General features: G+C 34.2%; 2 protein-coding genes across 7 annotated transcripts; one reads left to right on the forward strand and one right to left on the reverse strand.

The window, feature by feature from the left end:
- The first annotated feature begins 4,806 nt into the window (after positions 1-4,806).
- Positions 4,807-10,534, forward strand: LOC111409344 (protein NLP5-like). 5 transcript variants are annotated; one of them, XR_002705491.1, is made up of 6 exons: positions 4,809-5,047; positions 5,757-6,776; positions 7,744-7,791; positions 7,868-8,813; positions 9,026-9,995; positions 10,077-10,534. XR_002705491.1 is itself a non-coding variant. In XM_023039397.1 (5 exons), exons 2-5 carry the CDS (start codon positions 5,874-5,876, stop codon positions 9,910-9,912), a joined length of 2,784 nt encoding a protein of 927 aa, XP_022895165.1. In that variant the 5' UTR covers positions 4,807-5,047; positions 5,761-5,873; the 3' UTR covers positions 9,913-10,534. The 5 variants fall into 5 exon arrangements, 3 of the variants coding, with proteins under 3 accessions (XP_022895165.1, XP_022895162.1, XP_022895163.1); XR_002705492.1 differs by having other exon boundaries at positions 10,080-10,534; XM_023039397.1 differs by having other exon boundaries at positions 4,807-5,047; positions 5,761-6,776; positions 9,026-10,534.
- A 339-nt stretch (positions 10,535-10,873) lies between these two features.
- Positions 10,874-14,112, reverse strand: LOC111409345 (probable serine/threonine-protein kinase PIX13). 2 transcript variants are annotated; one of them, XM_023039398.1, is made up of 6 exons: positions 13,898-14,112; positions 13,458-13,813; positions 12,526-12,661; positions 12,084-12,223; positions 11,885-12,008; positions 10,874-11,788 (listed from the first exon to the last, which is right to left on the reverse strand). In XM_023039398.1, the coding sequence occupies exons 1-6, from the start codon at positions 13,971-13,973 to the stop codon at positions 11,403-11,405; spliced, it is 1,218 nt and encodes a 405-aa protein (XP_022895166.1). In that variant the 5' UTR covers positions 13,974-14,112; the 3' UTR covers positions 10,874-11,402. The 2 variants fall into 2 exon arrangements, with proteins under 2 accessions (XP_022895166.1, XP_022895167.1); XM_023039399.1 differs by having other exon boundaries at positions 13,458-13,807; positions 13,898-14,111.
- Between the last annotated feature and the right edge of the window lie 992 nt (positions 14,113-15,104).

The raw sequence follows: 15,104 nt of genomic DNA on the forward strand, positions 1-15,104 counted from the left end.
GTAATGATTCTCCACCAGAGAATATACTTTGGCAAGTTAAGTTGACGAAAACAATATCTGGGTTGGTATCCATCTATCTTGATTTAGTTCAATTGTATATAGCTTTGGTAGTTGAATGGAATTTTTCTACTAATTATTTTGTCATTTCTTACTTTAATTCCGATGAAATTATTTTTTTATTGTTCCATTTTGTATACGTTACCAGCAGTGTTTTTCATTTTTTTTTCTTTTATGTGTGTGTGTAATATTTGGATAGGATATCGAATTCCGGATTCTTATTTGTTTAGATACTACACAAATTTCTTATATTAGAGATTAAATTTTTTTTTTTTGAAAGTAATATTACTAAAAAGTAGAAAACGAGAGTAATATGAATGCAGATTTTGTTAGCAATATATTTATCTCCTTATTTGAGTCTTTTTTTTTCAAAATTTATTTTAAATTACTCGTTCTTATATAAAAAAATTCTACATGTAAACTCAAAATTATTTTCTATATTTTAAACACACATTTTCTTAAAAAAAAAAAATCATTATTTCAAACATGTCCACTCAATAGAAGCCATTTTCAAGGGAAGGGCCATCAAAATGAAAAACCAGTGCGCATATGAATGCAATTTTAGTGCTAGCAAAATCTTCAATAGCCTAATTACTATTTTAATAATTATATTTTGTCTTCTACTGTCTCACAATTCTACTATTATTCAAATAATACAAATCATGTTCTATGATTTCAATGTCCATCCGCTTTTTCTATTTTTTTTTTTTAAGTATTAGCCTTGTCCTTTAAAAAATTATTTTTCCCCTAACTTTTTTTCAATTACATATTCTCTTAATAAATTAATTTTATTGATTGCAATTTAGGTGATATTAAATAAAAAGTATCTGATCTACGTGGTAGTAATGTCTGATGCATAGACTATTCAGTTCAAATTTTATCGTCAACGAGTTTCGTTTATAATTCGAATGTCATCTCTAATTTATAAATTAATCGCAAAATTAAACAATAATAAACATGAAAGGCAAATAAATAAGAAACGGGAAATAGAATGAAACAAAAGGGAATTATGATGTAAAAGATTGTCTACTTAGACGGTCACCTAACAATGTTTACTTTTTTTCCTTACCTTAGCTGAGCATAGTCTTTATATGTTGCATTAAAAAATAAAATTTTATTTTTAATATCCATTTTAGCTTGCGTTACAACTTTTTAATGTAATCTACGTTAGTATTGAATATGCTCTTAGTTCGATTGTATAGTAAAGTCAATTACTATATACCGAATATATACTTGATACACATGAAAATGTAAACATGTACGAGAAACGATTTTATATATCAAGTGACTTGTTTGGTGATTCGATTCACCATGTTTTGTAAATTCTCTGAAAGATGTAAATATGCATGCTCTAAATGAGATACAATTATATATATATATATATAGAATAGAATTATGGGACACCCAATTAGTGAGACTGATTACAATCTCCTATACAAAATTGTATACCTCGATTTGGAATGTTAGTGATAATTTCCCATTAAATATTTATTATTTTTTTATTTGTTAATCGATCTGAGGGCATCACGAAAGGATTCACATGTTAGAGCTCGAATCTTTATGCCACTGGTATTTGTGCTGGCATTTTCTTGAACTTTTAAATTTATTCATTTAAATATTAATCTTGAGATTGAACTGCTCAAATTTAAAAGAGTGATGTTACACGTACACCCTCCTCACAAGGAGGAGGACTCACTTCGAATAAAATATAATTTATCAGAAATTGGTCTCCCTCCAAGTAAATTGGTGCAGGGACGGATCCAAATTTGAATTCAAGATCGGGCTAAAAAATTTCAAGCCGGACTAATATGAAAAAAAGAAATTACCCATTAAAAATCTGTTTTTACAAAAAATAAAAAATAATAATAATAATTACCCTAAAAAAATTTTAATTGGACCAGGTGGAGGGGGGGGGGGCTACAACCCAGCTAGTCCCCCCCCCCCAAAATCCGTCCCTGAATTGGTGGACAGGGGGGGGGGGGGGGGGCTACAACCCAGCTAGTCCCCCCCCCCCAAAATCCGTCCCTGAATTGGTGGACACGATCGTGAACACCACATTATGTATAAATAGAATATTTCAATTTAAAATTATATATTATATGAATTTCGAAAACAAGAATATTCAATGGAATTTATTTGAAGAATTGATTATATAGGTAAATGTGAGAAATTTTTTTGTTAGCGTTACGTGATAATGTTAGACGGTAAGAAAAGAAAACAATCGCAAAAAGTCATAAATAAAAAAAAATATATATATAATAAATAACCTTCATGATATTTTTTCTATTTGAAGTACAAATAAATGTACTTTTAGGGATTGTTTGATAAAATTTTCGGTAAAAGTAGATACGATATGCAGTTATAAAAAATTGATAAAAGTTATGAATGTCATAAAAGATGTGTTTAAAATTGAAATTTGATCGATTAAAAAGTTGACAAAATTTATTTGACCTACACTACCCCCTCGAATAATAGTCGACATGTTTTCAAAATGATGCCGCCCCAAAATTAAACTTTGCTTTGCATAAAGTTAGGTGAGTAAAAATACCTTCTGAATTTGAAATCGCTACTAAAAACATTTTCAACGTAGCAATTACATTATTCAAGAAACCAATCAATTTACCTAATATTATTTCTTTAATTAGATTCTAATATTTGTATATATTTTCGAAGTAGCAGTTACATTATTTAAGAAACCACTCAACCTACCTAAATATTATTTCTTATTTTAGATTCTATTATTTGTAAATCGAAATTATTCTTGGGGTGCATGCACCCCGGACGTACCCTAAGAATGACCCTAAATTTTTAGCCCAGCAAAAATTAAAATCAAGATTTTCAGTGTGGATGCATAAAATTAATTATTGAATTAAAATCTAACATTTTAGTGCCTCTATCATTGACTTTCATGCCCACCAATTGCAAGAAAGACGTGACGTATTAGACCTATAAATGTTTTATTGGATGGATTGAAAAGTCGTTTTAACAAATAACTCCACAAATAGGACACGACTCTCCATTTTGCCTTCTCTAAGACAAGATTTTGCATGCTACTAATATTTTTACTCCATTCGCCCAACAAAAGTAAATTTATTTCACTTTTTACACAAATTAAGAAAATTATAATTAAAATTGAAAATATAATTTTTTCTTATATTTTCCCTAATATTCCCCTACATTAAGTAATGATTTAAATATGTAGTAGCTCATATTTGTCGATAACAAAAAATATTGAATAGGGGTATTAAAAAAAAATCATATACACTTTCAACAAGGAGAATGACCTATAATTTGGGAAATAATGTTATTTGTAATCGCTCACTACCACAGTCATCTTATAAAGGTTAAACCCTAACCTTAAGGGTCCCCTACCACTCTTGCCCTGGAGCATCGTGAGGGAGGTAAATCGCAGGTTATGCCTCCAAGGGTACAGGGTGGAAGCTGCTTGTACACTTGCACTTACCCAAGAGCCAAATTCATATTTCAGGATTCGAACCCTTGACGCAGCAGCCTCAAGCAAAACTGGATTTCTCCACCCTCCCCTTTTACCACTTGGAGATGTGCCCTGGGGGCCCACAGTCATCTTATATGACATATATATAGTGGTTAGTGATTTGATGCATTAATGTGGTATACACATCAAATCACTAATCATCACATGTATGTCACGTAGGGCAACAATGATAATGAGCGACTGTAAATAAAATTTGGGATAAAAGAAAAAGTAAAATAAACCTATTTTTATGGGACAGATTTAGCCCCCTTCGTACTTCAAAATTAGTCACTAAATGATATGCTCAATGAAAAATAGAATTAAATTATTCATTTAATTACATTTCTTGTTTAATGTCACATTAATGTTATCTAAACTGATATTTTAACACAAATGATGCTAAATAATATTATTCATTCTTTCACATGTAAATTTAATTTACTATAAATGGTTGGTTGTATAATTTGAATTCGAGAAATTCCAATTAAACATGTAGTTCTAGTTTCTTGTTAGATTACTTTGCTATAAGTTTGAATTGTAAAGATAAATGAGCTAATTTAGCAAAAAATTAATATAATTTCAGAAATAAGAACCCACTTGAAAATTATATTTGACTTGCTTTTTAAGTATCCAAACACACTTTTGAAGATAAATATAAAAATCTTGGTCATAAGATTTGAGGCTTGCATCTCTGTCGACATCTTATGATAAAATATCATACAGATTCTTCAGTCCCTCACGCATTGAGATTATCGTAGGGTTCACATCCCTTTAGCTCGTATCCGGTACCGATTAAAATTTAAATTTTGATTTAATTCAAAATGAATAATTTATTTTAACCACTCACGATTTTTTAATTATATATTTCATCAACTTTTATCAAAATCTACAAAAAAATCTGATTTTAACATTCACCAAATAGGCGCTTAATCAGATTATTATGCATAGAAATTAAAATCAAAATAAACAATAAATTTTAATAATGTATTTGATAGAACACACAACTTTTTAATAATATATTTTTTATCAATTTTTATCAAAATTTACTAAAAATTTAATTTTTAATTCCACTAAACAGGATTATAAATCTTTTATTGAATGGTAAAGAGTGGATGACAGCACCACACGCATAAAAGTAGTGAGTATGGGACAGATAGTGCTTGCTTAAACATTATTAATTTTATAATTACTATCATAATACTAAACTTGCAAGTTGATGTCACTGAAAATTGTACCAAAAGCATCTAAAGTCGCAAGCTTTAAAAGTCTCTCCCCAACCCCCTCTCGCTAGCTCTCTCTCTCTCTCTCCTCACGCACACAAAGGCCCACAAACTTGAGTTTTACCTACTGTTTGTGAATTCTTGTTTCTTTGTAAAAACTCAGTTAATTAATCTGCATATCAGTTTTAGTTTTATGCAGGCTGGGCTTTCTTGAATTCACAGATTACAGTTGACCTGTCAGGGAAGCCCAAGGAGGTTATGGTGGGGCCTAAGCATGGTAAACAAGAATCTTTTCTCATATTAAAACAGCTCAATAGGATTTACTGGGTATCAATAATAACAAGTTTTGATAAATTATATATATTTACATGTATGTATGTATCTGTGTAAGAGACTGAGACTGAGAAAGGGGATAGTTGTGTTGCAGTACTTTTTGTTTGTGGATGGGAAAATAAGAAGTCGTATGAGTATTAGACCCTACCAGAATAAATATTGCCATGTTCCTGTATCTCAGGCGACCACAAGAAGTTTTGGGTATTTGAGAAGATGAACAATAAAATTTATTGCATTTGACCAAAAAAAAATAATAATAATAATAAAATTCTTTGGAATATCCAAGAATCTTTACACAGTGAGTGGCTCTGATTCTTTCGTTTGGTTTTAATTCATCTCTCTTGTTTCTGTTTTCTTATGTCATAAATTCTTCTCTTCCTTGTTTTGTCTTTGTTGAAAGTGTATTTATACTGTTTCCTTTTTGCTTATGTGAAAACAAAAGAATCTTGATGTGATGAAGAATCTTTTGTAAAGTTAATTTTTACCTTTTCTTTTTCCTGATTGGTGACATCTTCAATTTTTGTGACTCTGAATAGTTTAATTTCATTTTAAGATTGTTATTTTCAGATTAACCTTCTTGATCTCCATGTCTAATTTGCTTCTTTGGTTCAGTTTATTATAGACTTTCTATTGATACTGTTTACGTCAATCAGACAGGTTGGAAATTTGAATCTAGGAAGTCGATATTTTACTGCTCTGGAGAATCTGACTTATAGACAGATTAGGATCCTATAGCAAATAGGTGCTGGAATTTTGGAGAAAGATTTGTGATGGATGAAGATGTTCTTCCTCTCAATACGATGTTGGGGACTCCGTCTGAGTGTTTTATGGATTTGGATTACATGGATGAACTGTTGTTTGAAGGATGCTGGTTGGAAACAACTGGTGAATCTGATTTCCTAAATTACAGTGCTTCGACTCCCAATTCTCTGTTTGACCCGTCATTTTTATGGCCTACAGTAGAAGCAAGAAATGGTGAATCAAATGGGAGCCCATTAAAGGAGAGTCTAGAAGAGAGGCATCGATCATTTTTCCCTGATAATCTGTCGACTAATCAGCATCAAGGACCAGAACTTTCTATGAATTCTCAGTCTTATATTGGAAATATTCAAAGCAACGTAGCTTCTTCGGGTCAATCTGAAAATTATTTGGTTGGAGGTTCTGAGCTGAGCAGAAGGTTGTGGATTGGACCTAGGGCTTTAACATCAGTAATGGACCGATTGATGAGGGCACTTAGTGATATAAAAGATTGCTCTAGAGATAAAGATGTACTCATTCAAATATGGATACCAGTTAACAAAGGTGGAAGGAATGTGCTGACGACCAATGATCAACCTTTCACACTCGACCGTAATTGCCCGAGGCTTGCTCATTATAGAGAGATTTCTATGGATTATCATTTTCCTGCTGAGGAAGATTCTAAAGAAGCCATGGGACTGCCTGGTCGGGTCTTTAGGAGTAAGGTTCCTGAGTGGACTCCTGATGTTCAGTTCTTCACAAGAGAAGAGTACCCAAGAGTTGGTCATGCACAACGGTACGATGTTCGTGGAACCCTTGCTGTTCCTATTCTTGAACAAGGTAGTCTCAATTGCTTGGGTGTCATTGAAGTTGTCTTGACCACGCAAAAGATCAAATATCTTCCCGAGCTTGAAAGTGTCTGCAAAGCTCTCGAGGTCAGCTTTTTATTCTTATTTTCACAAAGTTCTAATAGGAAGTTAATGTGTGCCTTCGTCCTACCTAGCTTTGAATATTGCAGTTCTAGTGGCTGGTAAAAGTTTCATAACTAGATGAGATCTCATGGGACAGTCCCGAATATATAGAAGTCACCTCGTTACTCAAATCAAAGGGGAAGATTTTTGTCTAACTAAATCATGGCATCATTGAAAGCCCTGCATATAGATATATCTGCTAAACAGATGTATCTAAATTCACCATATATTTTCATACAAGAGGGTGTTTCAAGAAAGGTCTCCCTTTACCTTTTTGAGCTTTGTTAGCTTCAAAATGCTAGTTTATCATCCGAAGTGCTCAATAAATGAACAGCACTCAGAAGTGCAGAAGAAAGATTACTGGGAAAGCATTATCTATGGTAAAGCTTATCCTTTTAGATTGACTGAGAAGAACATCAACCATTATTGTTGTCGTATATCATCCATCGTTGATCAAAGACAATTCTTGGACTAATCCTCTGGGGTTGTCATGAAATTACTGCATACACTCTTCTATTTGGTGATTGTCGAGGGAAATGAATAAAAATTTCTAGACATGTGCCTAGAATATCTTATTAGAACGTTTGTTAAATGCTACTATAACAGCTGGATCTTGTTTATTGCTCCATATTTGACTACCGATGTAAGAGCACCATTGATGTGTTTGCATTGACTTTCTTGTCTTTATCGATTACATGGTCTTTTCATATATTCTTGCTAAAAATATATTGGTTCCCTAGTTCAATAACGTGTGAAATCTTATTTGACATCCTTCACATACTGCATCCCAAAGATTTGTCATTTATGTGGAAGTGTTGAGGGATCTTGCTTTTATTGTCCAGATAAACTGGTTATTTACTACCTTATTTATAGGTAATGAGAAATCCTTTATTGTTTATTAATGTGCAAGCCTGAAAATGTTTGCTTATAGGCTGTTGATCTCAGGAGTTCTCAAGTTCCGAACATTCAGAAAGCTAAGGTAATTTTAGGTCTGAAATATTCCATTTCTCCATAAAAGATATGTTTGTGTATTAATACAAGTAGTTCTGTTGCAGACATGTGATTTGTCTTATCAAGCTGCTTTACCCGAGATTTTAGAGGTTTTCAAATCTGCTTGTAGATCACACAGATTGCCATTAGCTCAGACTTGGGTTCCTTGTTTGGTACAAGGTAAAGGGGGATGTTGGCATTCAGATGAGAACTTAGCCAATTGTGTTTCAACAGTGGATTCTGCTTGCTACATAGGTGATCCCCGTATTCAGGATTTTCATGAAGCTTGCTCTGAGCACCACTTACTAAAAGGTCAAGGTGTTGTTGGGAGAGCATTTGGAACTAATCAACCTTGTTTCTCTCCTGATGTAACTGCTTATAGCAAGACAGAGTACCCACTTTCTCACCATGCAAGAATGTTTGGATTACAAGCTGCTGTAGCTATACGTCTACGGAGCGTCTCTACTGGTTCAGCTGACTTTGTTTTGGAGTTCTTTTTGCCAATGGATTGTGCGAATCCTGAAGACCAAAAGAAGATGCTCACTTCATTGTCTAAAGTCATACATAAAGTTTGCTGGACTTTACGCATTGTCGATGAAGAAGAATTGCAGGAAGAATATGCCTTGCCAGTAGAAGTGGGGAATCCTCCACCAGTAGTTAAACGTAGTAAAGAAGTTCCAAAAGTGGATCCAATGCAGTCTTCGATGCTTTTACGTGATGTACCATCACAATCTTCAGGTGATATGAACCTTCAAGAGAGTGCTAATACTGTTTCAGTATCCCAGAATGAAAAACCAAAAGAAATGTCCTTGGAATTGAAGCGAGATCCATCTGATTTGGACTCAATAGCAGGCATCTTGGGTGGAAGTCCTACATCTGCTGATGATAGCTCACTGTACACGAAGAAAACAACAGACAAAAAACGTATTAAAGCAGAGAATGTCATCAACTTGCAAGTTCTTCGACAATACTTTGCTGGGAGCCTGAAAGATGCTGCCAAGAATCTTGGTGGTAAGTAACAAAATTCTCATCAAAATTAAATGGAAAATGAAAGATGATGCAATTGAAATTAACTCAAGATATTCTTCCTATGGACTATCACTGATGAATTGGTGCTTGTGTGTGTGTGTGTAAACTGTTTCTTTAGGTTCTGGTACATGATTTTAACTCAGTTTTCACTTTTCATCTCTCATTTCAATTTTATTTTCTCTCTTTATTTTCAGTTTGTCCCACCACTTTGAAGAGGATATGCAGGCAGCACGGAATAAAGCGTTGGCCGTCTCGGAAGATCAAGAAGGTTGGTCACTCCCTACAGAAAATCCAGCGCGTAATTGACTCTGTCCAAGGTGCCTCAGGTGCTTTGCAGATTGAGTCCTTCTATTGCAACTTTCCCAAACTGGCATCCCCTAACACCTCAAATGTAAAGCCACTTTCAAATTCAAAATCGACAAATAATTCAAAACCATTAGACAGGCTGCATAAGAGTGGCATTTTGAGTCCCCCGGCTGCTGCATCTTATTCGCCCCCAATTTCCTGCAGTCAGAGTTCCAGCTCAAGTCAATGTTGCTCTAGCAGGAGTCAGTCAAATCCTTACATATTGAACGTTGAAGGTCAAGAAGTTCCAATGTCTAAAGAAGAATCTGTTAATGGCTTGCTAAAGAGGACCCAAAGTGATGCACATCTCCATTTGTCGGGCGATGGACCAAAGTACCTCTGGAGATCTCAAAGCCACGTGTCTTTTATGGAGCTTCCTAAGCCAGAGAATCTCCCACATGAACCAGAAGACCGAGGCAGACAATCTCAAGAAACTGATGCACTAAGAGTCAAAGTCACTTATGGGGAAGACAAAATCAGGTTTCGCATGCAAATTAATTGGGGATACAAAGATTTATTGCGAGAAGTTGCTCGGCGTTTTGGTATAGATGGCACCTGTGATTTCCATATCAAATACTTGGATGACGACTCTGAATGGGTATTGTTAACATGTGATGCTGACCTCGAGGAGTGTATTGATGTATGTCGAACGTCTAGGAACCAAACAATTAAGCTCTCCTTGCTTCTGGATTCCCAGCTGCATATCAGTGGCTCTTTTAGTAGCAGAGGTCCTTAGGGATTCGAGCAGAAACGTCCAGCATCTACTTCCTTGGGGTTGAAGCTGTCTGGAAGCCTAAATCATCCTCACCAACAGTTCAAGTGCGAATTCTAACTTGAAGTATGTCAATTCTTTAACAGTGTAGATAAGATATGAACAAATTTTTTGTTCTTATCATATAGCAGGCATTTCTTGGTAAAATGCTGGTACCGGTATCTGAGCAAAGGTCCATATATTTATCCAACTGTCAAAATTTTGAGTTGAAATTCTAGGCTTGAAAGGATCGCCAAAATGTCCTTACTCACTCCTGATTCATTTGCACAGAGGGCAGCTGACAACTTTAGAAGAATGACAATTCGATCGTTCTGAAGTTGGCTGAAGGCTTCAACCCTTTCAATCGTCGAAGCTGTATGTCCGGAAATTGAATAATGTATAATATGAGTACACACATTAAACTTAAGTTATTGCAATTTGTAGTGTGATTAGCTTGAGGGGTATGATACTGGAATACACAATTGTTTCCACCTTTAGAAATTTGTGGAGTTTTATTGTGATGGCTTGTTAGCCTACATGCTTTGCTGCATTTAGACAGCAATATGAAGATGAAAAGATGGAAATGAAACATGATGTTCTGTCTCAACAAGCCATAGGTTTCTTTTTTCTTTTCTATTATTTTTTTCTTGTCTCTTTTTTGATAGCAAAATTAACTTTCTCACAACCATTAAAACAAAACTCTTATTTTTCATACTCATTTTCAACCACATACTCTTTCAATAAAATATTTTGCATGTAAGCACAATTTTTTTTCTTTTTTCTTTTTAATCACACATTATCAAAAAATTACAATTCAAAAATTTATTTTCCTAGAATACTCCTTTTAATGATTGTCAAATATGTGTTTAAACCGTCTCGAAATACCGATAATTTAAAAACTGGCAAACAGTCTGACCAAAGGAGCACTTCGACACAAAATAGTAGCTAATGAAATGACTTATAGACTACTTCATTCCTCGTACGGGGTTTGAAAAAGTAAGTGAATCAATGAACAACACTATTTAACACTACTGATAATAACACTAGTCTAGTTGGCAACATTACTAACATTAAATTACAGGCTCAATTAAATATAACGAATAATGGCTCATTTAATAGGGCCTGTAGTATGCTGATGCTTAAACTGATTTTCAAAACCACTAATACTAAATAACATTATTCTCGGACAAAAGTGCTACAATATCAACAAGCTATAATTGGGTTCTTGAGTTGGGTCAACTTCGAAGAATGCTTCATTACCAAGGCCACATAGGCCCTGGTAAGGGGAATAACCGGTCAACTTCTGCAAAAATGTAGGGTCTTCCACTTTTATGCCAACACCAAGATCCATATAGTGTTTCCAAGCCAATGGCTCAGACATGTACAAGTAAAAACACAACTACTAGTATTAATCAGTAACTCCGGTTTCTGGGTAAATTATTATGTGGAAGATTTCCGCCGCTAGGTCCGACCGATCAATGGTGATGCAGGCTACGACCATCTCCATGCCGTTGTTCTTGGCTAGTTTGAGCTTTTAAGTCCTTTGGTGTCATTTGTATTGTACTAATTTGTTCTAAAGTCTCCAAAACTTGTTCCATATCAGGCCGGAGTTTTAGGTGAGGCTCAAGACACTTTATTATGAGTTTGGCTGTTCGAAATGCACCTTTGGATGGGTATTGATTCTCAAGACGTGGATCCATTAGTCGTCTCAACTTCTTCTTATTTGGTAACAAAGGCCTGGCCCAATCAACCAGGTTAGTTTGTCCATTGGGCCGATTCGGATCGAGGATTCGTAGGCCTGTTATTATTTCCAGCAATACCACTCCGAACCCATAGACATCGCTTTTCACGTACAAATGACCTAAAAGTTTAGCATTACATGTCTTAATTCGAAATAATTCTATAACATAGTACGTGACATCCTAAGATGTAAAACAATACTCGAGTTATAAACTACCTGTGGCCATGTACTCGGGAGCTGCGTAGCCATACGTGCCAACAACCTTAGTCGTTACGTGTGAATTACCATCAATCGGACCTAACTTGGCAAGTCCGAAATCGGAAAGTTTTGCATTGAATTCCTACCAAAAAAAACTATTGAAATGACTTTGAGTGAGAAAACAAAATTAGAATTGGGATCAAAGAATTTAACCTACCCCATCAAGCAAAATGTTTGATGCCTTAAAATCTCTGTATATGACACTCTTTTCCTTAGTGTGCAAGAAAGCAAGTCCTCTAGCCGCTCCTATTGCTATTTTGATCCTTGTATCCCAAGGAATTGGTTCGCCTATTCCCCCTGAAAATGTAACATTATCATAAAAATAAGGGATTATTCGGTCGTGATTATAAGAATTGATTTTTTGATCGTTAAAGAGAAAAATAGTTTCCACCTATGAGTGAAAAAATCAAAAATTATGATTGGAATAGCGAAATAACAGTTAAAATTTTGATCTTTTGGGGGTAAAAAATTACTACTAAGCGGGAGCTAAGTTAGATTGTACAAGAATATGACAAGAGGCTTGTTATTATCCAACCAAATTATGTATCTAGACGAGCATATCAAACATACATGAAAATTATTATATATTTTTTCCTTACTTCTGAAAAGGTGGCTTTCTAAACTTCCCTTCTGCACGTATTCATAGACGAGAAGAAATTGTCTCTCTTCCCAACAGTAACCTAATAACTTGACCAGATTCGGATGGGAAAATTTTCCCAAGAACTTTACCTCCGCCTGCATTGAATACAAAAAAAAATCTACTAATTATTGTGTATAATACAATTTAAAAATTCCTGAAACAAACAACAGAGAATATATAAAAATGAAGGGATTATTGTTATATTTTCTAAAAATCAATAATTATCAGGCTGAAGATGTTGACTTTTCTAAGTCAGCTTACATGACTTGGTGTTTGTGCTCAATAAAAATTTATATACTTTGTCAATATCTAGCTAATTACTTAAAACGCACGATATTATTAAAAAATAACGAAATAACGGTTTCGAACCTAACATAAATTATAAATTAAATAATCCCAGAACTAAATGATGAATTGATTTACTTGCATTCCAATTATTTGGATTATTCTCCTTTACCAGGGCGTATTAAGCCATTTGTACAGAAAATTTTTCACAAAATTTGGCCAGATTACTTTCATGTGTGAGACCCATCGTGAATGAAAAATTATCAAAAAATACGATCACTCACCCTCCATGTGTGTGCTCTGACAGGTTTCTGTACGAAGGCTGCTGTATGTACAGCATGGTTGTACCAGGGCCACATATGCCCTGGTATTAGCATTGTTCTTACTACTTATTTTTCTTATTCAGTGAAGAAAGGTATTAATTTTTATTTAATTTCTATCAAATAGAGACTGGAATACCCCACCTTGGGGCGACCGACCAGAGTGAAATACTGTATGTAAGATTTGTGCAAACTACTATCGAAGTCCGTCAAAGAAAATTTTTGTGGTAAATAGTTATAGGGTTCAAAACGGGACAATATCGAGTCGATCGATGGAAGTATTTACCTGCCATTCCTTTAATCCTTGTGCACTATCTGGATTTGATTTTTTGACAGCAACTGGGATTCCAACACCAACTCTTGAAGGTGAATATGTATTATTGTCAACCCAACCCTTGAACACCCTCCCAAAGCCTCCTTCTCCTAACAAAGTATCAGGCCTGAAATTTCTTGTTGCTCTTTTCAGTTCAGCAAAAGTGTACAGTTTCAAGTTTGGACCAATAATTTGACCGCTTGGAGGAACAGTTTGACCATCATCATCACCACCTCCTCCTTCACCACCTAGATCAGCCGGTGATGGCGATGAGGATGATTTTCTGGTGTTGATAATCTTGTTCTTGGTGGACTGTGCATTATCTTGAACTCAAAATAACAAGAAGGAAATATATATTAACACAGTTGAATCAAATAACTGAGTAATTAGATGATGAAAAGAGAAATTTTTACCTGTGCCTATGGTAGTAGGTTTGATATTGTTGGTGCTGGGAAGATCATCTACGGGCTTCGGCCAGCAGTTTCCCATATCTCTCACTCTGTATCTTCGTTATTCTGAACTTTCTCGAATTGATTACAGTATGTTAGCAACTATTATGAAGCTTCGATATGGAGTCTGAGAAGTAGAGGAGAAGCAACCACAGAGGAAAATGTGTAGCACGAAGAACCGAGGATGCTTCTTTATATACACACATATTCTTAGGCAAATTGAAGAGACGAAAACGTATATTTCTCTGTTGACTTTTCCGACTTGCTTTCTCTCTATATATGTGACGTGTTTTTGAGTCTACTTGTCAATGCAGTTTTATTTTAACATTTATTTATTTATTTTGTGGACGAAAATGAAAGGGGAGAAGACACCAAAAAAGTAAAAAAGAGTTTGGATCTTGGGTTGAACTAAAAAGCGAGAGAATAGAGTAGAAAAGTGGGTTGCAAAATGACTATGGCGATTTTACCTTTAATGTTGTGTATGAATCGTTACGGTAGAAATAATCTCCTACTTTTAGGGCAAAATTTTTTTAACGTTGACGTAGCAAGAGAAATTTAATTATGATTTCTCCTATCCACTGAGGGCAGACGTCCGGACTAGTGTCGCTATGGAATTCTAAACTTTTTAAGTAGTTAACTATACTTTTAACTTTATTTTCCACCCTTCATTTCATTTCCTTCAATTAATAATTAAATAATATTAATGATGTGACAAATAAAATTGATAGTTTTTTTTTTTCAAAATGACAACATTAAATCCTTGTTTGGTTCGGATTAAAGTCTAGATTTTAATCTAAATCAAGTTAATAATTAATTTTAACTACATATTTTAAGAGACCATAAGTTTACAACAATACATTTCATTAACTTTTATCAAAAGAGATAATAGCAAAAAGCCCCCTGGAAATGTTTTCATTTGTGATATATTCCTACTTATTGGAAATGGCAGAGAACCCTCTATTTTAAACATTTTGTGCGAAAAAACCCTCCTACCATCTAATTTGCCACTAAAAACAATAAAAATGCCAAAATTAAAAGTAATAATTACAATTTTAATATCCAAATTTTTTATTCTTTTATAAATTATACCCAATTTTTTATTTTTATTTTTTATTTTTATGTACCACCCACAATGCTAAACTTTTTAAACTTTTTTTTCCACCCCACCCCA

The sequence above is a fragment of the Olea europaea genome, chromosome 14 (assembly GCF_002742605.1).
Source record: "Olea europaea var. sylvestris chromosome 14, O_europaea_v1, whole genome shotgun sequence".
Lineage (NCBI taxonomy): Eukaryota > Viridiplantae > Streptophyta > Magnoliopsida > Lamiales > Oleaceae > Olea > Olea europaea.